At 40.2% G+C, this 24,855-nt stretch overlaps 1 protein-coding gene across 1 annotated transcript; it reads right to left on the reverse strand.

Annotated features, from left to right (window-relative positions):
- Positions 1-8,157: 8,157 nt before the first annotated feature.
- RPL10A (ribosomal protein L10a) lies at positions 8,158-13,179 on the reverse strand. The gene is made up of 6 exons (XM_083359014.1): positions 13,059-13,179; positions 12,335-12,409; positions 11,059-11,139; positions 10,520-10,668; positions 9,031-9,203; positions 8,158-8,372 (listed from the first exon to the last, which is right to left on the reverse strand). The coding sequence occupies exons 1-6, from the start codon at positions 13,061-13,063 to the stop codon at positions 8,202-8,204; spliced, it is 654 nt and encodes a 217-aa protein (XP_083215140.1). The 5' UTR covers positions 13,064-13,179; the 3' UTR covers positions 8,158-8,201.
- Positions 13,180-24,855: the final 11,676 nt, after the last annotated feature.

Below are 24,855 nucleotides of genomic sequence, written 5' to 3' on the forward strand. Positions count from 1 at the left end.
CAAAAAGGAAATTTATGGTATGTTGACATCAGGAACAAAATACCAAATGACCTAATTTCATGGCACTGAGCTATAGCCACAAAGCATCTATTGCTTTCAACAAACTTCCCTGTACTATTTCAATCTTCCCTAAAGCAGCTTTGCTACTTTTAATCAGACTTAAGCTGCAGTGATATCTGGGCATGAGGACCATCACTGGTTCCCAGATGTCACACACTTAACATTTTTTTTAGGCTTTTCAGGTGAGAAAGCCTTGCAGAATCCTCTCAGCAGATTGGGATGACTTGTCTACCTTTCTTACAGAATCCTGAAATTTACTCACGCTGCTGCCGTTTCTTTTTTTTTTTTAATTGAAAAGTTTTACAGTACATTTTTTAAATAGAAAAAACTCCCTCCCTCCCCCTCCCCTCCCCCTCCCCCTCCCCTTCCCCCTCCCCGACTTCCCAGAGCTGAATACAGGGTATAAACTTACAAACTTAAGCTACAATATGCTAACAATAAAAATAAAACAAAATTCTATCGCACTTTAACTCTCCATAAACATAACTATATTACTAACAAATAACAAGTAACTAATAATACATCTTATAAAACCACTACTTATTCAAATGCTAAATGAAACTTTTTAGTCCCATATTTATTCTGAATATATTTGATCCATCTTCTCCATTCCACAATATATCTCTGTTGCGATTGTTCTTTCAAATATGCTGAAATCTTTGCCATTTCCGCCAAGTCAGAAACTTTAAAAGTCCACTCTTCTATAGTAGGCAGTTCCTCCTTCTTCCAATATTGCGCTACTAAAAGTCTTGCTGCCGTAATTAAATTCATCATCAATTTAGTATCTATAACAGTAAAATCTGTAATAATACCCAACAAAAACAACTGTGGAGAAAACCTTATCTTTTTCTTAAATATCTTTTGCATGTTCCACCAAATTTTAATCCAAAAAGCTTTGACTTTTTTACAAGTCCACCATGTATGATAATACACTGCATCCTGGACTTCCGGTGGCTCCGCGGCGCCGGAGACAGCCTTCCCGGGCTGCCCGCGGCTCAGCTGAGTGATTTTCGCCCGAAACAGCGTCGATCAGCTGTTCGGGCGAATCTGAAGCCCCCTCCTCGGGAGAAGAGGAGGGGGTGAGCCCCCAGGTAGGGGTTGAGTTCTCCAGGGCCGCCTGAGCTTTGAGCTTGGGCGGCTGAAGGATTGAACTCCCCCGTAGCCTGGGCTGCTCCCAGCTGGCCAGCGTCTCTGCTCCGGATTTTATGGAGCAGAGCCAGGCGTCTGTGACCATCCCTGCCTGAAGGAAAGACTATGAAAGGAAAAGAGCAGGCAGAGCGGTACAAGAGGGAAAGATGAAGAGGATTATTTTATTTTACTCTCGAGCTTGATGGACTTTTTCTAAAACTTAAAGTGAAAGTGCGTCACAACTGTAAGTAAAAGATGGCGGCTAAACCTCCTCCTAGAACTTTTCGGAGTGCTGGAAATTCTCCGGTGCAACAACATTCATTATTGCAGGCGCTGCATTCTTCTGATGTATTGACATTGAAGGATCTTGAAAAGCATACCCAGTTAATTTTGGAATCAATGGGTGTTAAATTTCTACAGATGGAGGAGAAACTGCAGAAATTGGAGGAGAGAATGGAAGAGAGGATGGAACAAAAACTTAGAGAGATGAAGGTAGACATTTTGACTTCAGTGCGTAAAGTAGCTGAATGTGTGGAAGATCTGGATGAAAAAGTGGAAGATTTGACTCAAAAGAATGCTATATTAGAAGAAAAAGTATTGGAAATTGAAGAGTTAAAAGACAAAATGGATAGCGAACTGAGTCTGGCTCAATTTTATCAGATGCAGTTTGCTGTTAGAATTAGAGGTTTAAAAGAGAATATTAAGGAAGATCTAAAGCAGCTGGTCTCAGAGGCTTTTGAGGTGGTATTGAACCTGCCAGCATCTGAAATAAAACAAGGCATGGATAAAGTGTTTCGTGTGAACTCATGGATTGCTAAACAGAGAAAGCTGCCTAGAGATGTGGTGGTTTATTTTCTAAAAAGGGAAATTAGAGATGAAGTTATACAAGCTGCCTATGATACTAAAGTTGTGATTGCTGATCAAGAAGTTCTGGTTTTAAAAGAAATTCCTCCAAAGATTTTAAAGAGAAGGAAGGACTTTATATTTCTTGTGCAAGAGCTCAAGCAACGAGATATAAGGTTCAGATGGGAGATCCCAGTTGGCTTGAGCCTGACGTATGAAGGTAAAAGGTATTGTTTGGTTACTGTGAAGCAAGCGCGTGATTTTTACAACAATGTTTTAAAAGCAACCCCATCAATACTTTCGGAAGTTGCAGAGGGATCTGGAGAAGGAGAATATCAAGAGGATGAAGATGGACAAACAGATGAGAAGGGTGTAGGAGGAGATCAAGCCACAACTCTTTTGGATGACCCTAGAGAACAGAGGGTGACGCGTGCTGCTTTAAAACGTTCAAAAAAGATTAAAAAATAAGGCTAGCAGAAATCTATGGAACTTCTATAACGTACTTACAGTTAAGCAGTGGAACTAATGGACTAAACTTACTACATACTTATAGTTAAACAGTGGAACTAATGGACTAAATTTACTACAGAGGAAATGGAAGAAAGCTTTATGGGCTAATGTGGGTTAATTTGTGTAAGAATTATCTATTATAGACTATGTTGGTTAGAGATTGATTAGGATAATAGGGATAGGTGTTTCTGGTGTGTAAATGTGAATTTGTTTAGAAAATAGAGAATTGTGGAAAAATATAGACAGTGGAGGAAGGTTTTTTTTTTAACATGAATGACGCTAGTTTTCTTTTTATCTTAGTTTTATATATATATTTGATATTATTAAGGATTGGTTTATCTTATATAAGCTAGAGAGTGATGGATTTTAGAGTTTATAGTTGTTAGTATATGATTGTTTATGATTGTTTTTTTTTTAGATATATACCTTGTATTTAGCTCTGGGAAGTCAGGGGGGGGAAGGGGGGAGGGGGGGAAGTAGGGGGGAGGGAGGGAGGGAGGGGGGGAGCTAGGGGGGGGAGGGAGAGGGGGAGGGGGGGAGGTAGGGGGGGAGGAGGACAGGGGAAGGGGGGTTTTTTAAAGGAAAACTGTATTTTAAAACTTTTCAATAAAAAAAAAAAAGATAATACACTGCATCCTCACAACCACACCTCCAACATTTAGGCTGACAGTTCGGATACATACATGCTAGTTTTTTAGGGTCTAAGTGCCACCTATCAAACATTTTATAAAAATTTTCTCTTAAATTTTGAGCCTGTGTAAATTTTATGTTTCTAACCCAAGTCTTTTCCCAAGTATCCATTGTTATAACCTCCTGAAAGTTCTGGGCCCACTTTATCATACAATCTTTGACAAGTTCCGTTTCTGAGTCAATTTCTATCAATGCATTATATATCCTTTTTATATGTGCTTGACCTTGATCTCTGTTTTACCAAATTTCCATCAGTTATGGAAATACCAACTTTCTGATCTTCTTTCCATCTTGCTTGCAACTGCCCATACTGAAACCAAGTTTGTACAATCTTTTCTTCTTTTAAAATATTATATGGCTTTAATTGCCATACATTCCTTTCTATCCTTAAAATTTCTTTGTATGTAATCACATCATGTTTAAATCCAACATTTATATTTTCTATTGCATGTTTAGGTATTGCCCAGGTTGGTATTTTATAATTTAACTTATGTCTATATTTTTTCCATACTCGCAACAGAGCATACCTTAATATATGTATCTTAAAAACATTATCCACCTTCTTATCATACAGTAAATATGCATGCCAACCAAATAACAAATCATAACCCTCGAGATTTAATAATCTCCCTTGTGTTAAATTAAACCAATCACTAATTGAAGATAGAGCAGCAGCCTCATAGTATACGCTGCTGCCATTTCTATCACAGGAACAAAGCTTACCACTTTGTGCTTGGTTTGGAAGTGAAGTATGAACCTTGAACCACATTACACAATGTCCTCTGGTGCACCATGAGGATAACAATTGGAAAGGGGGTGGTTTGCAGTTCTTTGTAACCATATAGTTTTATTTAAATTTATTACACTTGAAATGCTCATAAAAATCTACTGGGACTTTAGGACTTTAGAACTGTGCATAGACAGTGCAAAAAAACAACAACAAAACTCATGCTTTTAAGCCAGGGCCAAGCATACATTCTGCATGCAATCTCTCCCCCAAAGTTAGGTTAGCTCCATTCCTGCTATCATTTTGGAAGTCCCTCAAGGCCTGGTTATGTCACCAGGGATAGTCTTTGAGGGCTCCACCATGGTTGATCATTTTTAATCTCTGTGTGGTTTTATTTATATGTTTTTTAAAAAAACTTTTGATGCCTCGATTTTTAAGAAATTTTAAATACGTTTTCATTTTTTTGAGATCAGCAGCCATATAAATGTGATGAATAAATATACTTTTATGAATGTGAATAAATATACTTTTTTCTCTCAAGCATTTCCTCAGGAATTCATCTGTGGGGAAAGTGAGTAGGCAAGAACAAATTTAAACCAATGAGTTTAAAAAGATACCACGTTCGTTCAGTTAATTATCGAGAGAAATTATTCAAAGCTGGCTCTCTTTATCTAGTTTTAGGACTTGCATGAGGATAGATCACATCTTAAGCCACATTTATGCAGAAACGTTGAAAATCCAAAAGGATTCACAAAGGCTTAAACAAACACCAGTGTACCTTCCCAGCGTTTGCTTTCCCTCCTTCCTATCATAACTGATTTTCCTCTCTCCTTTTCTTTTTTTGAGATACCTGTGGACCAGATGATTGCAGGAAAATTGTCTCTCTTACCATGATTTTGAAATGAACCCTTGCCACGGGCTTTGGAAATAAAAAAACAGGGGAGACGAATACTCAGGAGCTGCAGTGTCGATACATTTTCAAGGGATATAAGCCAGTTTTCTTGTTATCACAAAATAAGGGAACTTTCAAATTAACTTGATTTTTGCTAAGTAATGAAATATCAGGCTCAAGCTTTACTCGATGACTTTGTCGGGCTACGTGTGTAATTTTCTTACCATCTTTTGCCAGTGTCCTTCCCCCCTCTTTCAGAGTATTCCTTCAGCTCCCCAATCTAGCCTACATTGGTGAGTTTCCTTGTGGGCTTCTCATCCAAACTTGTAACCTGATTTGAACTTGTTTCTTTCGTGTCAGCCGAGATCAGCTAGATGTTGCCCTCTGCTGTCACTAAATTAGATCCTGCAAATTAAAGTGTGGCTCTTTACAACAGGCCCGAAGTAAGTAAAAGTAGTACTTATAACTTGTTAATTTCTCAGTACATCCTGTGCCCTAGCGGTATGTGCCGTTTTATGAGATCTTCAAGTTAAAATGGCACAACTAAATTCTGAAGACTATGTTTCCCTTATAAAATTTTCTTTGTATTTAAGACGATTCAGTGCTTTTTTTGGAATGTTTCTTTGTAATGATTCCATCTGTAAGTGCCACTTCCATTTCTAAAAAAGATTTGAGACATTTTTGTTTTTGATGTGTGAATACTGTAAAGATCCATCTTGTAACAACTCAAAATCTCAAGAGACATGGGTGATTGTTAGTTAGTAGGCCTTGCATTGTAAAAGCAAGCAATCCAGACAATCATTCTCAAGTACCAATACATCCATAATCATAATATGGACATGAGACTCACCAGGTGTTTAGGAAATGTGGAATCAGACTTTTACTATGGTTGCTCCCCAAAATTACTTACAATATCTCTAGGGGATACACTGACAACATACCATTTCCTTCTTAGGACACTCAAGTGCTTGCAAAACCCAAATATTCATTTGAAATGGCTCAAGTAGAACTAGCTTAGAAGACCCAGAGATGTTTTGGTTTGAACGCAACAGAACTGTTTCATACTCAGAATGTCTTGTACTCCCCAACTTCACCCACCTAAAGGGCAGGATTCTTTTCCTCTTGATAAGGAGACAATCTTCTATAGCAGAGGTCCCCAACCTTTTAGGCACCAGGGACCGGTTCTGTGGAGAGGTTTTGCCGTGGACAGGAGGTTGCGTGGTTTTGTGCGCTGCCTGCATCTCGTGGATGGGGCTGTTTGTTTGTGCAGACCGGTTGCTGGCATGACACGGCCTGGTACTGGTCCACGGCTCGGGGGTTGGGGACCCCTGTACTATAGCCAATTACATTCAATAAGATATAAATTGTACTTTGGTGCATTTCAGTGGACCTGCAATACAATCTCCGCATATAGGAAACTGGCATGTATAATGTGGTCAACTACACTCATTTTTCAGATATTTGTCCAATGCATATTCTTTTATATGCAAAGTTTCCATGTCAAAGAATGCTCTAACATGGCAAACAGATGCCAATGTCCTGAATTTTTTTTTCTATTCCTGTTAATTTAAATATCAAGATAAAAGTTTATCTCCTTTCCCAGCAAACTGCTTACTGGAGTAGGCAGAACCAAAGCGACAGCAAAAGCAAAATGGTCCCGAAGCATCATCTCATGCTATAATAGAAAAAATACTAATGGTCATAATTTAGTAAATCAGGATATGCTTTATAAAACTACCTCTGGAGATCAATTTTGAAAAATTGTATTTCAGGCCTTGATTCAATTTATGCTCGTACCTGATAAAAGCCAGGATTTTTTTTAACAACCATGCTTTGCACCATCTGTGGTAAATTGCTTTGTGTATCATGCTAAACAAAAGGTAGGCAACTTGAAGACTGGACTATATGAATCTCCCAAACCCATTTTCTGTGGTTTATTGCCGAGATCAGTTTTTAATCATGTTGAGATGACAAGTGGTAAACATTAATAAGGATTAACTCTTCCTCCTTCCAATGTATACTTCTACCTACTTTCCAACCTGTTCATTTTGTCCCTTCCAAAATAGATAAGTACTGACTTTCACCATCAAAAAATTGCCTATTCCCTACAAGATAAAGGTTCCCCCGCACATGCGTGCTAGTCATTTCAGACTCTAGGGGCCGGTGCTCATCTCTATTTCAAAGCTGAAGAGCCAGCGCTTGTCTGAGGATGTCTCCGTGGTCATGTGGCCGTCATGACTAGATGCCAAAGGCGCACGGAACGCTGTTACCTTCCCACCGTAGTGGTCCCTATTTTTCTACTTGCATTTTTACATGCTTTCGAACTGCTAGGTTGGCAGAAGCTGAGACAAGTAACAGGCGCTCACTCTGCTACGCGGCACTCGGGATTCGACCTGCCAAACTGCCGACCATCTGGTCAACAACCTCAGTGTCCTAACCCACTGAGCCACCGCGTCTCCCCTACTAGACCGCTACAATAAAACAACCCCATATACTAGCATTTCAGATTTGGGGACATTGCTCATGCTCACATTCTGCAGGATTTTGGTTTACACAACCCATGTTCTGATGCTTATTTGTATCTTGCCTTTACAAATAAGGCAATGAACATATTCAACACACCTTTCTCCTCCTATTTTCCCCACACCACCACTGTAGGATGAGTTGAGCTCAGAGTGAATCTCTGCTAACAAAATGCTAAATAAATCAGATATTCTTTAGTACTGTTCCAATAAGGGAGCTACACTTGCTCTAATCCAGTTTGTTTTTCTGCTCACGGACGACACAATTTCTAGTTTGGACATGTGAAGGCACATTCCTTTACTTAAGAGGAAAGCAAAATACAGGTAAGACTTATGACCACAATTGAGTCCCAAATCCCCATTGTTAAGCAAGACAGTTGAGTTTTGCCCCATTTTGCATTTCTTGCTATTGTTAAGTGAATCACTGCAATTAAATTAGCAACACAGTTGTTTTAAGTGAATTAGGCTTCCCCATTGAGTTTGCTCGTCAGGTCACAAAAACAATCACACAATTTATGCAACTGACATGTGACCACAGGGGTGCATGTGACCACAGGGGTGCTACAATAGTTTAAACTTTTTCAATGCTGTTGTTACTCTGAATGCTGACTAAGTCAAGGACTACCTGCCTTCATTCTGAATATGAGTTCATGATAAGCCAGGATTTTCTGGTCTAATTTATCACATGATGCTACATACACTGAATGTTTCTCAGATTAAGAGGAATTAAATATTCAGTGATTCTATGCAATATGATTTTATAAAAATCAAAACTCACACGCTAGTAAGTTAGGTAAAAAGAACTGTATTGTTAACTGAAAATATGTCATTAGTACAGGCGCTGGGGTTTCCCCATGGTGCTCTTGATGTACAAGGCACGCACATTTTGCCAATTTTTCTTCAGCAGAGATACAAGGAAGTTGACTGCCAAATGAATGTTGTACACCAACTCATCCTCCGTCATCTTCACATGACCAACTGCCACAGCAAGGCACAGCACCTGGAAGGACAAAAGAAAACACTCAAAATTTGTTACAATTGACTAGGAACAGACATCAGACTAAGCAGGAGAAGAGGAACAGAGAAATGTAATCTGACAAGCTATCCTTAAAAGGTCATTAATAGGATCTTTGGAAAATCGACCAATTGCAGCTCAGTATCAACACTGGAGAATAAGGTTTTGCCTTAGTGAGAAACAATACATTAGGATTGGCCTGGTATTTGCCAGGTATACCTATTTAAGGAAATCAATCTCTCAAGTTGATATAGCTAGGATGTACAATTTGCCACAAAACTGGACAGATGCAAATAGCTGAAGCCCTCAGGAATCATGTAAATATTTTTGTAATAAAGAATATAGTACTTTTCTTCTAATAGAATATATGGTTACCATAGTGCAAATTAGAAGAGATAAATCAACTTTATGTGCTTTTACGTCCTTCCTACTTCATTGACACTGAAGAGAAAACCCAATTCAATAGATATAATTTATGGTGCCCATTCAGTGCAAAGTGACTCTTTCTCTAGATATTTGTGTAAATATTTTTTCCCTTTTCAGCAGGATAATTTTCTGTGGGCCTGCTTCTTTAGAGAATACTAGAAATTATTTCCCCCCCAATAAATATATATACTGACAAATTTAAGGAGTTGAAAAATACCTTTTTCATTTGAAACTTGATTGTGGATTTCACTTCATCTACTTTGCCCACCATGTTCTCATTGTGAGTGAGAAGAGAAGGGAATTTGCCAGCCTTGTTCAGTCCTGGCCCCAGGATTCGAGGAATTTGCTTGATCAGGGATTCAGAGGCCAAGAAAGCATCGTATTTCTTGGCTGTATAAAATACAAATACACAATTTTGAAAACACTCAAGACTCACCTCAAATATCTGTAAACAAGTATGCATGTTAACAATATGGAATGCAACAGTCGACTCGTGTGAATGCTTCTGTATATATCTCTAACTATACATTATATTGTACATAAATGTGCAACAAAAACACTTCCGTTTGCTTACAAGTTCATGTATGTTCTTACATTGTCTAGAACAGTGGTTCTTACACTCTTTGACCCATTTACTCCTTTTCCTGGTCTTGTAGTATCATTACCCCCCACCCAGAGAGTCTTGTTTTAGGCTCAGCAGTAGTCCAAAATTTGGTCCTTGACTAAGCACAACTAAACTATTACAAATTGCTCAATTACCCTCAGGATATGCCAAATGGTCCCTTAGGAGTAACTGTCCTCAACTGTACAGAACCTTAACTATTAAGACAGAATGGGAACCTCTCATAGCAATTAGATATTCCACAACTGCTGCTGCAGAAACAGGCATGTAACCAGTTCCAAATCCATCAGCATATAGGACAAAAGAAATTTAGATTAGTGGATACAAGATGCACTACACTAGAAGGCGTTAAATTTTTACTAAGGAGTGCTTTTATATTTCAGGGGAGTAGATATGGATGTTGTTCGTGCACCAATTCAAATCATATTCCAATAAATTATTTTAAAAGCCAATTAGTATTTATTGGGTTCATATCCCAAAACAATCAAGCATCTCTTAATGGCTTAAAATTAACAAAGCAATTTAAACATTTGTATAGCCTACCAACATAAATTCAAATAAATAAAACAATTTAACAATAATGCGTTAATAGACTAGGCTGTCCAAATCAGGAAAGTATTTTCTAGTATAATTTGGTTTTAAATAGCCTCCTACTACTTACTGAGGCTACTAAAATAAGGAGCAGGTGCTAACACTGCTGGAATTAGTAACGTGTTTGTAGGAAAACTCCTTTCTGCGTAACATAATTGGAAAGCAATTAGCAGCACAATTATTAAGAGTACAAAGTTCTTTGAGACCAGGACTGCAACAAACCACAATTTTAATATGATTCCCCCTTTTGCTATATCACCGTAATATGGAGATCTATGGCTCCATCCCTTAATTTTTCAGTCCCAAGGACTCACGTTATATGCTTCTGCTTTACATTCTTCATTTGCAATTTTTTGGTGGAAATGAATGTACCAGATTGGTTTAACATTCTTGTGGCTTAATAGTGAAAAAAAAGTGAATCTAATATGGTATGGAAAAGAAAGATTAGATTTTATCAGATGTTAGAATTTTGGATATTCTTTATTTTGCTTACCTAGTTTCTTCACTAGTTTTTTGTTCTTATTCAGTTTTTTAAGGGCCTCTATATCCATGTGCGGGATGTCAACGGCTTTGGCTTCATCACAATGCTGCTGATCCCCCAAGACACAGACAGAGAATTTAGGTCTCGGAGCCGACTTGAGCCTGGGAAAGCAAAGAGATCATCACAATAGCCCACCCCTATCAACAGTTATACAAAATGGCAAAAGGAACATTCAAAACTGGTGCTGACAAATCTTACCGGATAGCTAGCACGTTTCTGTGCACCAGGATCTACCTCTGGCTTCTTAAAAATGATCGGCAGGATTAGCAAGAGCCTCACCATACCTCCCCTCATGTTTTAAGACCCAGGGTAGGGGTCCGTCCAGCCACACCCACTGCATACAATGAGGCGAACTGAACTACCCTGGCAATTCAGCATTGCACCCAGCTACCAGAGATTTTACAAGCCAATAGGCTGTACCAAATTAGAAGACTTCTAACAGGGAGAAAGGTGCAAGCAGAAGGCTGGGTGGTACAAGAAGGATGCCAAACCTGACAGTGCCAGAAAAACGCTTGTCCTTTTGAGGGTCATAGTTTTTCAGACTGATCTGTAACTCCACAGTCTCCAGGAACCTATATAAAGAAAACAGAATACATATTTGGGTAAAAACTGAGGACAACTGAATACAGTAGGAGGAAGCAATAAGATGATCTTCAGAAGTTTTGGATTATAGCCTCTACACAGATTACATGCTTATAACTGTAGTTCATTGGACTTCCAAAACATCTAGAGGCCACTGAATACAGGAAATGGTAATTTAAGATGAACTTTACTTTCTGAAGGAAAGCATTTAGCACAAACATATCAGTACTGAGTAAATTACCCCTCTATGAGTTTATTTATACCCCACTTTTTATATAACTAGCTGAAGACAGCAAACATACCCACTACTCCTTCATCCTCCTATATGCCCCACAACAACCCTGTGAGATGGGTAGAGGTAAAAGAGAATGACTGGCCAAGTCACCCAACTGGTGTTTCATGCCTAAGATGAGACTAGAACTCAAGGCTCTTGATTTCTAGCCTGGTATCTTGGCCACTAAACAAAATGGGCTCTTAACATTTAATTACTTAATTGCTCCAAACAACCCGTTTTCATCATGTAAGCTTATAAAAACATTTCACTAAAAACTAATAAAAAAACAGTTTTCTGTTCTGTGGAGAGACTATTTAACCAAGTGGGACATTTGCAATGTTGACAATAATTTACAGCTGCAAATGATTTTAATACTATCCAAGAGATGAAATTGAACTAATGTTCAATATTGTTACAGAGAACTTTCCAATAAGATCTCCAAGAGCCCTGATGGCACAGTGGTTGCTAATTCTGCTGACCACCGGCTGGCCAGCCAAGGTTGACTCAGCCTTCCATCCTTCCAAGGTCGGTAAAAAGAAGACTCAAGATTGTTGGGGGCAATATGCCGATTCTGTAAAATTGCTTAGAGAGGGCTGTAAAGCACTGTGAAGCAGTATATAAGTCTAAGCCTTATCTACTGTTTTTCCAAAAGATTCAGGATTTCACAGCGGCCTTGCTGATTCCAGCACCTGCAAACCTGCCTGCATTCATATAAGTCACCCAAACCCTCCAATTCATGATCGGACGCAGCTCCTTTTCCCTTCCAATCGCAGAGGAATATACTGTCTTAATGGTAGTCTCGCTGTGTTATACAAAAAAGGCAGCGACGTGCACACTGCAGCTATTGCAAACCCCAGTGTTTAGTTTACTCAAATTAACTTGTTTCAATAGGTCTTTTCTGAAGTTCTTACTTGCGGGGCTTCACCTGACTCCCCTGAAGGACTTCCTTCACAGCTTCGTACAACGTATCGCGGGAGACTTTGCTGCTGTGGAAAAACAAAAAACATCCCAATTGAAACCCACACAGATTTTTCAGACTTGTGTCGGTGCGTTTCTGGGAGTCCAAAGAGAAGCAACCCCACCCACCCACCCAATATGCTATTTACACAGGAGCTTCCCTCGATAAGAAGGCTCTTCACGTTCCTTCCTATCGAAAACGAAGGTAGCGACGCGAAGACAAGTTATGCTATGAAACATTCGGGACTAGGAACAACTACGAAGGAAAATCGCTACTCTACAATTCGCGATCGAGAAGAACCACGTCGTCGCAAGGCAAGCTGTGCAACTTTTAACCCAGAATCCACTCGGATCCGACTCCATTGCAAAGAAGGGCCGGCCTGAAAGCTGCTCTTCGGCTGCTGAATTGATCACCTACCGGAGCAGCCCGCTTCCACGGAAGGCAGTTGGGCACAAAGAATGGCGGCAATGCTAAGTAGGGGCTACTTAATCCGCAAGAGCCGACGGTTAAGATGGGCATCTAGAAAGAACGACGTGCCGTTCTGTCCCCGGCTCCCGTCCCAGGTCTGGCCCACTGGCTCGCCATCCGCGACCCCTACTCATCGCCATTGAATTGAATCCCAACGGCAAGGATGGCGGCGGATTGTATTTAAGGCCTCCGAACAGATCTACGCATACCTCATCTTGGCGTCTCGCTTCAGCGGAAAAAAAAGGACTAGGCTCCCACTTCCGCCGATATTACAGCGCCAAGTCTCGCGGGATGGGCGATCAGGCAGCCGCGTGAACTAGCAGCTTCAGGTTTGGGGGCGGGGTTTCTTCTCATCGAAGCCGTCAGGAGGTGGCGCTTATGGAGTGACGTGTCTCTCCCCCCCCCTCCGCTATTGAAAGAGGGTTTGTAGCTATAATGTCGTCGCGAGTGGCTTTCCGTGCTTTAGAGGATTTGGATTGCCGCGATCGAAGCGTTGGGAGGGCTGTCAGTGAATTAAGAAATTCTTCTTCTTTAAATGCCCTTAATCGGAGAGTTTGAATGGATTCTGGAATAGGTCCCAGAGCTCAGTCCCATCCATCTATCCAGCCAGCCAACCATTAATTCCAATATTCCGTAGTGATATTGACCGCTGCACATCTGGGTTGTAAAGGCAACAAATTATACATATACACTATAATTTTGAAAACCCAAGTTTTGGAATATTGTTTCGCACCCCTGATTGGGAACCCCTGATTTAAAGTATTGGTTTAATAGTTTGAATTTTTGCTCTGCCATTCCACTTGATTGAGGATAATTACTCTTGCCCAGGTAATTAGTTTTACTATTTATCCATTGACAGAGCAATCTTAGCAGGAGGTCTTTGTTAAAATGAACCTATTCCATTGCAACATGGGGGAAAGAATCTTCTATGATTATTACTGATTATTAAAATTCTTCTCACAAAGTAAATACCAAAGACTATCAAATTAAAAATATTTGCAGATATTTTATAATTTGGAATTTCACAAGACATTGATGACTCCTTTTAATTGTTTACCCTCTGTTCCTGGTGATCCTTCCTTATTCAATTAAATGTTCAAGATAACAGAATAACAGAGTTGGAAGGGTCCTTGGAGGTCATCTAGTCCAACCCCCTACCCAGGCAGGAAACCCTACACCATTTCAGACAAATGGCTGTCCAATCTCTTCTTAAAAACCTCCAGTGTTGGAGCATTCAACAGCTTCTGGAGGCAGGTTGTCCCACTGGTTAATTGTTCTAACTGTCAGGAAGTTTCTCCTTAGTTCTAGGTTGCTTCTCTATTTAGTTAGTTTCCATCCATCGCTTCTTGTCTTTCCTTCAGGTGCTTTGGAGAATAGATTGACCCCCTCTTCTTTGGGCTGCCCCTGAAATATTGGGACACTGCTATCATGTCACCTCTAGCCCTTCTCTTCATCAAACCAGATGTATCCAATTCCTGCAACCTAAGCATTCCTAAGATGCTTAGATGTCCTTGCAAAACCTGTATGTAAGTAAATGAATAATGTATTGTGGCTTTACTTTTTAGTTTCTGAATTCTTGGAAGCAACTTGCAAAGATAACTATGCATTTCTGTCCACATATTATTAGAGATAATGACTTTATTTTCTGTCATTAAGGAACCTTCCTATATGTTTTTCATTGGCAGTATCAGCAAAATGCAGGACTTATTGCTTTCCCCATTAAGGCCACCCTAACTATACAAATCTGAAAAAGACCTGCAACTCAAGTTTCTTGATTTGTCTGATATCTCAACTGAAGCAACATATCTGCTTCAACGTTAAATACAGAATTACTAAATAAATCACATTTTAATCTGTGACAGTACCATTTATCTCCTCAATATTTGGTAGTTTTACTTTGGGTAATAAACATTTGCTTTCCAGAAACATCCTGAAGGCTCATACCATAATTCTGCAACAAAGCAGGCATGGCCACTGCATTTTTTGTTCAATCCAGGAATTCAGAAAACTTTTGCCTCGGATGGTTTGTAATGTGTTTGTATTGCTATACTCCCTACTTGTACTGATGAAATTTCTTCTCAGCAAAAAGTCATGGGCATAATTCTATTCTGATTTACTAGGAACTTGCGATGCATATGAAACAGGACCATGTTCCTAAAATAAGTGATCCTAATCCATCCCTATAGGCATCTGCTTGAATAATATTTGACTTACTAGAATCATAAAACTTCAGTCCTGAAAAACTAGTTACTCACAACTTCCTGAGTGCAACGCATTGCAAATGGGCACTGTGTCCATGTTTTCTAGCTTTGATTCAAAGTTGCTGTTTTCTGACCCAGCTCTGATTGGCTGAAGTCCCTGGCACATCCTCTTCTTTGCAGCAACTGGTCATTGCCCAGGCTAGGTGTTTCATTCTGGCCTGCCAGACTGCCATTCTCTCCAAGTTTATTATACTCTTGCGGTTGATTCAATGAGTGGCCTGATAAGTAAATGAACTATCCCCAATCTGAAAAACTTATCCATTCAACCCTTCTTTCTCCAACTATTCCTCCTTTCGGCTTCTGTTCAGGCTCCCCTTATTTTCCCAGCCCCTGCCTGCAGTACTGCAAAGATTCCCTTATTTTCCTGTAGGTTGCAACTAGGAAAATTGCTAATTTGTTCCTATGAAGTTGAATGATAAGTTCTTTCTTGATCGTAGAACTACAGAGAACCAGCCTGACCCTGAGTTGCTTGGTTATTAAAGCAGCAAAATAATGATTAATAAGGAAGGAACAGTCCCTCAAAGGAAAAGTCAGGTATTGGTAGATGAGTCCTTGCAGGTGCCAGATGGTGAGGCCTGTCTTCTCTTCATGAATAAAAAGGGCAAGAAGTGGGAATGACCAGGCAAGACTATAGCCTTGCATTTGAAATAGGTTTGAAATGATACATTTTAACTACTATACTAAGAATATTGAATTTGCTAATGACAGTATCGGGAATGGATGATAGAACAGTAGAATAACCCAACCTAGTAACCCAACCATAGCAGTTATCAGGGTGGGTGGATGGAACATCTAATCTGATGCTAACTTGAATTGTTGGAGCTGACCCAACACAAGTGGAGGGCACTAGATTGGAGATGGTGTCTCTAGACTACCACCCAAGTTTTTTTAGGCTGAACAATAAAGGAAAAATCATGGACAATCCTGACTGAGACAAGTTTCTCCCTTCCTTCAGCCAAGTCTCTGTGATTCATGGCTGATCGTATATTAATTCATAAACAAGTCCTGAATAAGTGAAGCCATTCTAACAATACTGTAGGTTTGGCTTAGAAATCTAGGGTCTTTGTGCAAGAAAAATCTATCTTCCCTGTCATCACATTCTTTAATTCAACGACAGCCAGAAAGACAATAAAAGGAAGAACTAGTGACCCACTCTCCTTCGTACTCTCCACATCGGAACCTGCTTATCGTGCAAAATCTGTTTTAGAAAGAAAAAGAGTCCCTTTATTTAACCATACTCTTTAAGATACTTGAGAATTTCTTTTAAATTTGTCTTGGTGATGTTTTTGAGCTTATTTTGTTGCTCAAAATGGTAGGAAGTGATATTGCTGGTTTTTGTTATGCATCTTCCCACCGCTCTGAAACTTCCATTGGTCTTAATTGAGAAAAACCTCACAAGATGAGTTCCTTATGTTGTTCCTTATCTTGCAACAAGGTAGGCTGCACAAGGCTAGAGATATGATTCTACAGGATAACCTCGCACAATACTTGTCCCTCTAAGTGAGCTAACGAAATAAATGTGATCTGTCGATTCATCCATGTAGTTTCCACAAATCAAAACTGACTCAGACATACACATACTCACACATATACAGGGGAAGTAAGATCCTTGGTGGAGCAGTGGGCTAATACCTCCTTAAGTAACACCAGCTGCCTGCAATTAGTGCAGGTTCGAGTCCCACCAGGCTCAAGGTTGACTCAGCCTTCCATCCTTCCGAGGTAGGTAAAATGAGGACCCAGATTGTTGGGGGCAATAAGCTGACTTTGTAAAAATGCCGCTTGGGGGCCCCCCGAAAGCCATAATAAGCAGGTATATACATAGAATGAAGGCTATTGCTAAGCACATTGTGCTTTAGATTGTAAGCCGCCCTGAGTCTTCGGAGAAGGGCGGGATATAAACGGGATTTTTTTTTTAAAAAAGTACAATATCTCATTCTCTCTATGAGACTTTCTGCAGAATTTAATCTTTCTCTCAGAGTGCCAAAGCAATCAAATGCCTGCTATAGAAACATCAGTTAGAAGGAGGGGAAAGGTGGTAGCACAAAATTTAAATCATAGTCTGTGGAGACATCTACTGGAATACTTAAACATAACAATGGTGAGGATAAAAATATACAAGGAGGATGTGTGGAGAACAAGGTACAATACTTGGTTTAAAATGGGGATGAATTTGAAAAATGCACAGGTAGTCTTTGACTTACAACCGTTCTTTAATGGTCATTCAAAGTTACAGTGGCATTGAAAAAAATAACTTATGATTAGTTTTTCACAACTGTAGCAGCATCCCCATGGTCATGTGATCAAAATTTGGGTGTTTGGCAACTGGTATGTATTTATGATCATTGCATTGCCCCGGGCTCATGGGATCACCGTTTATTATCTTTCCAGTCAGCTTTTGACAAGCAAATTCAATAGGGGAAAGCCAGATTTGCTTAACGTCTGCATGATTAACTTAACAATTGTGGCAAAAAGGTCATAAAGTGGGGCAAAACTAATTTGACCACTGCCTTGCTTAGTGATGGAAATGTTGGGCTCAGTTGTGGTCATAAGCTGAGGACTACCTGCAAAGTGAATTTGGGTTTTTGCTGTATTTCTTACATATGAAAGTTGTTGCATAACTGCTGACATTTAAAATAAACATAAAAACAGTTTTTGGGTCAAAAATTGTTTGTATTTAGTAAAATGATTTTGTCTAGTATGCAGTTGAAGTTCTGTTTGCCTGAGGCCATCTACTTATCAGATAATAAATTGTAATGATTTAGCGTCAGACCATATGATGGAGAAAACATTACAAATTTCAAAGGAAATTTAGAAACATTTGTTCTCCTAGTACAATGCTGTGGCACCAATACTGGACAGCAGTGATATAGGAAGATGTTGGCAGTCAAAAATCACTATTGCGATAAAGGTAAAGGCATAATTTCCTACTGCATGGGAGAAGGCAATGGCAAACCACTTCCATATTTTATCAAGAAAACCACATGGATAGAAAATATGAAACAGTAATAGAGGGTCAGATGAATTCCTTCATTGCTAATGCAGCATTCAAACAACCAGAAGAACACCTGTATCCATGGCCATCTTCAAGCGGAGTACACAGAAGTTATGTCATATTGTTTATTTTTATATTACTTAACATTATTCAATAATATTATTGGTAGAAGGCGGTGGAAGTGCTCAGTTATAATGGCAAAGCTGAGACTGCAGGCTGCCTGTGGAACAGGTCACAAATTACTCATGGGTAAGTTCCACTTATAAGGGACGCAGTGGCTCAGTGGGTTAGGACACTGAGCTTGTCAACCAGATGGTCGGCAGTTTGGCGGGTCAAATCCCGAGTGCTGTGTAGCAGCGTGAGCGCCTGTTACTCGTCCCAGCTTCTGCCAACCTAGCAGTTCGAAAGCACGTAAAAATGCAAGTAGAAAAATAGGGACCACTACGGTGAGAAGGTAACAACGTTCCGTGCTCCTTTGGCGTCTAGTCCTGCCGGCCACATGACCACGGAGACGTCCTCGGACAAGCGCTGGCTCTTCGGCTTTGAAACGGAGATGAGCACCGGCCCCTAGAGTCGGAAACAACTAGCACAGATGTGCGGGGGAACCTTTACCTTTACCTAAGTTCCACTTTAAGCTAAAGTGGAAAAAGAAAGCCAAGCAGTTTCCATATGATATTGAGCATATCCCTACACTTCAAGGGCAACTTCAGGAAGTGCTGTGAATCCCGAATTTCATTGATAGGAAGCCAGAGTAATTTTAGAATTAAATGAAAGAAGTTGTCTGTGATAAATGTAAAATGAGTCTGCCAAAGATCAAGAAAAAGAAAAAAGCAAATTGGATGTTAGAACAAACCATGGAGATTGCCAAGAAGAGAAGCCAAAGCCAAGAAGAAAGACAACAATCTCAGGAAGGAACTTAACCAAGAATTTAAGAGAGCTGTTAAAAGAGACAAGAAGCAGGGTTACAACAACTATAAAGTCACTGAAGATGGAAACAGACATGTAAAAGCAAGGAAAGTCTTCCAAAAATTCTCTAAACTCAGAAGGTGGTTCTGGTTTTGGTATACTAGAAGATTCCAATGGATTGATGGGAAGTGATTCAAGAAGATCAAAGATGGGAGAGTTAACTGAAATTCTGTACAGCAAAGATGCCAACATCTAAACTACCTTGGATGGGAAGATATTCCTAATTTACAAGAAATTCTGGTACTGAATGATGGAATTAAATCAACATTCTGATCGTTGCCAAGTTTGAAAGACTACAAGAATTCACTACTATGCAAGAGAATACAGAGAATACAGCAAATAAGAAGGAGAATCAGTAAAGGTTCTAATAAAACTATCTAGAATACCATGGATAGCTAAGAAAAAAAAAATCCACAGAAATGTCATTGAACAACTCATCTGAACCCAGAGTGCTCACTTGAGGCACAAATGATCAGGTTCAAATTATCATACCTTAGACACAGGCAAAGATGTAGCTTTTTTGAGATGTCTATAAAGCTGGAAATGGTGAAAGGAAAGAGAATGGTAGAAAAGTGGATTGATTCCAGTGGTGGAATTCAAATATGTGAACCACTAGTTCTCTTTGTGGATGCCGCTTCCAGAAGTCCATTTTGGGCCTGGGCAACAAAAAATTAGCTACCGGTTCTGCCGAAGTGGTGCGAACTGGCTGAATCCCACCACTGATTGATTCTATTACAATGTAAGTAGTCCATCATTGGAAGACCTGAAGGACCAGACTGAAAAAACCCTATCTATGTGTCGATAAGAGTTTACACTGACCGATGGCACATAGTAAGTCAGATAGAGACAGAGTTAGATAGATATAGATAACACACAAGCATTTATTTTCTAAGCAGATATTCACTCCATTCTCATTTTGCTGCTTTTAATCCATAAAATGACATCCTGGTCTGTACAAATGCTCCAGATTATAGTCCCTATTCTTTTGATTGATTCTGAGATCTGTTCATGAATGAAAACCACAGGCCAATCCATCCTGATAATCTCCCTTTAGGGCTAAAAATTGCCTTGAATAACATGCAATGGGTGTGCATGTATGAAAAATGGGGAAGGGCTCTTTATAAATAACAGAGACCTTGCAAGCAAATTTATCACTATAGAAGTGTTTGTGTTGAGATCACACTGGGTGTATCCACGGGGATTGGATGATTAAGAGTATTTACCGGGCAAGGGAATTGAGGAAGAGCTCTCCAAGGTTACCCCACTTCCACATTTGCTCTTGATTTTGGAGATTCTAGAGCTCTGCACAACGTTCAGGTCAAGGACAGAATTTTTACCCTTTTAGCACAGAGCTTTGGATTCCCCTCTTGCTACCACGTGATAGACTAGAACAGCTGCAGGTTCCTCCACTCAGCACTTCATCCATCTGGCTGCCAATCAAGATGCCCGTGGTTATTCCACTCTTAGAACCATCGGTCTGAGGCTACTGGCACTTTTACAGTGAAACTGCCCACACAATCCATTCAGTGGTGATGAAATGATCACACTGTGATGTGCCCTGAAGCATAATGTGTTGTGTAGTGCTGTACAGTATAATTCAATGTGGGAAAGAGTTGTTTTTCTTGGTTCTGTTCCTAGGTCCCCTGTTGGCAAAGGGAGCAAACATGACATATCCTCAGTTTTGGCAAGAGAGAGGGGGAAAAAAGCCAGAAGAAGGGAACTCAAAATTATCTGAAATATCTTTAAGAAGTGCGGCTCAGAAGCAAATTCAGCTATAAGGCTGTTTTGCATCTAATATGCATCAAACACTTCAAAATTTTGGGAGGATCTGGACAGACTTGAACACTGGGCGCTATTTGAAATTCAATGGTGAAAAAAGTAAGGTTCTACATTTAGGCATGAAAAACCAAATGTACAGGTATAGTATAGGGCAAACATGTCAAACACAAGGCCCGGGGGCCAGATCCGGCCCGCGAAGTGGTTTCATGTGGCCCGCGAAGCCATCCTGGAAACAGTGAGGGAACGGCCCCCGCTGCCTTGGCCCTGGCCCAGAGACCCTCCTCCTGCCAGAGACCCTCAGATCTGTCCCACTCCTGCCCAGGCCCCCATAGGCACCCTTGATGCAAATGATGTAGAGCTGGCCACGCCCACCCAGTAGGCCATACGCACTCTAGCCACGCCCACCCAGTAGGCCATGCCCACCCAGGCCACACCCACCTGGCCTCCTGAGGGCAACCACAATGCTGATGCGGCCCTCAGTGAAATTGAGTTTGACACCCCTGGTATAGGGGGTACCTTGTTCGATAGTAGTAACTGTGAGAGAGATCTTGGAGTCCTAGTGGACAATCACTAAAATATGAGCCAGCAGTGTGCTGCAGCTGCCCAAAAAGCCAACACAGTGCTAGGCTGCATTAACAGAGGGATAGAATCAAGATCACGTGAAGTACTAATACCACTTTACAATGCCTTGGTAAGGCCACACTTGGAATACTGCATCCAGTTTCGGTCACCACAATGTAAAAAAGATGTTGAGACTCTGGAAAGAGTACAGAGAAGAACAACAAAGATGATTAGGGGACTGGAGGCTAAAACATATAAGGAACGGCTGCTGGAATTGGGTATGTCTAGTTTAATGAAGAGAAGGACTAGGGGTGACATGATAGCAGTGATCCAATATCTCAGGGGCTGCCAAAAAGAAGAGGGAGTCAAGCTATTCTCCAAGTGCCCGAAGGCAGGGCAAGAAGCAGCGGATGGAAAATAATCAAGGAGAGAAGCAACCTAGAACTAAGGAGAAACTTCCTGACAGTTAGAACAATTAACCAGTGGAACAACCTGCCTCCAGAAGCTGTGAAGGCTCCAACACTGGAAGTTTTTAAGAAGAGACTGGCCAGCCATTTGTCTGAAATGGTATAGGGTTTCCTGCCTGAGCAGGGGGTTGGACTAGATGACCTCCAAGGTCTCTTCCAACTTTACTATTATGATTATGATTAAGTTTCATCCCAGATTACATTACATAAATAAGTAACAACCATATGTTCCTGGGAACCAGAAAACGATGGGATTTGTCCTGAAAGTATGCATTACCTGAGTTCCTATTAATGCATAAGATTTGCTTGCTTGCTTGTATATAAAACATATTTCTAAGGCTGCCAGAGAGAACAATAATGCACTGTACATGGAACTCCCCTTGAAGAGCATATGGAAGCTTCAAGTATCCAGAGTTGGGCAACACAGACAATTTTGTGCATGTCATGATACATTTTGGGAACATAAGAGCCCTGGTGGCGCAGTGGTTAGAATGCAGTGTTGCAGGCTAACTCTGCCTACATCCTGGAGTTTGATCCTGATGGGCTCAAGGTTGACTTAGCTTTCCATCCTTCTGAGGACCCAGATTGTTGGGGGCGATATGCTGACATTTGTAAACATTTGTAAAGCATTGTGGAGTAATATACTGTATAAGTCTAAGTACTATTGCTATTGCTATATAGCACTACAGCACGAACTGTATGACCCTTGGTCACATGATCAAAGTTCAGATGCTTAACAACTGGTTCATATGTATGAAGGTTGCAGTGTCCCAGGATCATATGATCACCTTTTGCAACCTGAGCAAAGTCAATGGGGAAGCCAGATTCACTTAACAACCATGTTAGTAACTTAATAACTACAGTGATTCACTTAACAACTGAGGCAAGGAGGGTTGTAAACTACTCATTCAGTGGGGCAAAACTTACTAACAATTGTCTCACTCAGCAACACAAATTTTGGGCTCAATTTTGGTCGTAAATCAAGGACTATCTGTACAAAGGTATTTATCAATCTTTTTATTATCAGTCTCAGCCCTACAAAATTGAAAGTATATCCCTCTTCAAATAATTGAACTGTGGAAATAATTCCTTAATAAAAAGAATTCTTAGCTAAAAAGTGCTGTTTCCCTCTAAACTATCCATAACTGGCTGAACCTTTGCCACCAAAGGAATTGCAATGTAAGAAAAGATTGCAATGTAAGAAAAAGAAAAGAAAAGTGAGAGGGACCTTGGAGTCCTAGTAGACAATCACTTGACTATGAGCCAGCAGTGTGCAGCAGCAGCCGAAAAAGCTAATACAATCCTGGGTTGCATAAACAGAGGCATAGAGTCAAGATCACACGAAGTATTAGTACCACTTTATAAAACCATAGTGAGACCACACCTGGAATACTGCAACCAATTTTGGTCACCATATCACAAAAAAAGATGTTGAGACTCTGGAAAAAGTTCAGAGAAGAACAACTAAAATGATAAAGGGCCTGGAGACTAAAAAATATGAAGAAAGGGTGCAAAACTTGGGTCTGGCTAGTTTAAAGAAAAGAAGAAACAGGGATGACATGATAGCAGTATTCCAATGTTTGATGGGCTGCCGCAAAGAAGAGGGCATCAAACTATTCTCCAAAGCACCAGAGGGCAGGACAAGAGACAATGGTTGAAAACTGACCAAAGAGAGAAGCAACCTGGAATTAAGGGGAAACTTCCTAACAGTGAGGACAATTAACCAGTGGAAGAGCTTGCCTTCAGAAATTGTGGATGGTCCATCACTGGATGTTTTAAAGAGACTAGGCTGTCACTTGTCTGAGATAATATAGGTTGAGCAGGGGGCTGGACTAGAAGATGTCAGAATCCGTTTATATCACATTTCATAAATGTATGGTTAGAATATTGTGCTTATTCTCGGGATTCTGCCATCTCTCCGGGGGGGGGGGGAAGAGGATGGTTATTCAGATTGCAGTAGGCTGTTTTCAAAGACCAGGAAAGCTTTTGATCTGGGGGGAACAGGGGGAGAGAGAGATCTGGGTTGCATCTCCATTTGGAACTGAAAGGAAGAAAGCAATAACAATAAACACAAGGAGGTTTCCCTTTCCCACGAAAGGGCCTGACACCTAAGTAAGTGATGTGAGCCTGACCAAATGGATTTGAGGGGAGGGGGTTGAACCGGGAATGCTTTATATAGTATTGAAATGTAACTCAATGTCAGATCCCGTCTTGTATTGCCACAACCGATCTCATCCTAGTAAACTTTTCCTTTTGGACAAACTTGGATCCAAGAGTTCTTATTTCCTAAGATGAGGATTGGGGTGGATCCTGACAGAAGACCTCCAAGGTTCTGTTCTATTCTATTCTATTCTATTCTATTCTATTCTATTCTATTCTATTCTATTCTATTCTATTCTATTCTATTCTATTCTATTCTATTCTAGCACACCTTGGCCAAAACAAAGAACTGAAACATACAAAAACCTATGCCCATACTTCCTGTCACCATAAAAGGATAACTACAAACCATACATCTGATAAATAATAACAGAATAACAGAACAGAATAACAGAATTGGAAGGGACTTTGGAGGTCTTCTAATCCAACCCCTGCTCAGGCAGGAAACCCTATACCATTTCAGACAAATGATTGTCCAGTCTCTTCTTAAAAACTTGTAGTGTTGGAGCATTCACAGCTTCTGGAGGCAGGTTGTTCACCCCTGGTCCTTTTTTTCATTAAACTAGACATACCCAATTCCTGCAACTGTGCTTCATATGTATTAGTCTTCAGTCCCATTACAGTCTTTGTTGCTCTTCTGTGCACCCTTTCTAGAGTTTCAACATCTTTTGTTATATTGCAGTGACCAAAACTGAATGCAATATTCTAAGTGTGGTTTTACCAGAGCATTATAGAACAAAAACTATAGTGAGAGAAAAGAACAATTAGGATTGCCATCTGGTCAAAATGAAGCAACATTCATACCTACCCCTCTCCCACC

This window comes from Vipera ursinii (genome assembly GCF_947247035.1).
Source record: "Vipera ursinii genome assembly, chromosome: 3".
NCBI classification, from domain to species: domain Eukaryota; kingdom Metazoa; phylum Chordata; class Lepidosauria; order Squamata; family Viperidae; genus Vipera; species Vipera ursinii.

Excerpts from the sequence above, each read along its gene's own strand:
- RPL10A (XM_083359014.1), bottom strand. Across the intron at positions 11,140-12,334 it reads AGTCAGGTGAAGCCCCGCAA|GTTCCTGGAGACTGTGGAGT; the intron begins GTAAGAACTTCA and ends TTCTTTATATAG. Across the intron at positions 9,204-10,519 it reads AAAACTAGTGAAGAAACTAG|CCAAGAAATACGATGCTTTC; the intron begins GTAAGCAAAATA and ends TATTTTATACAG.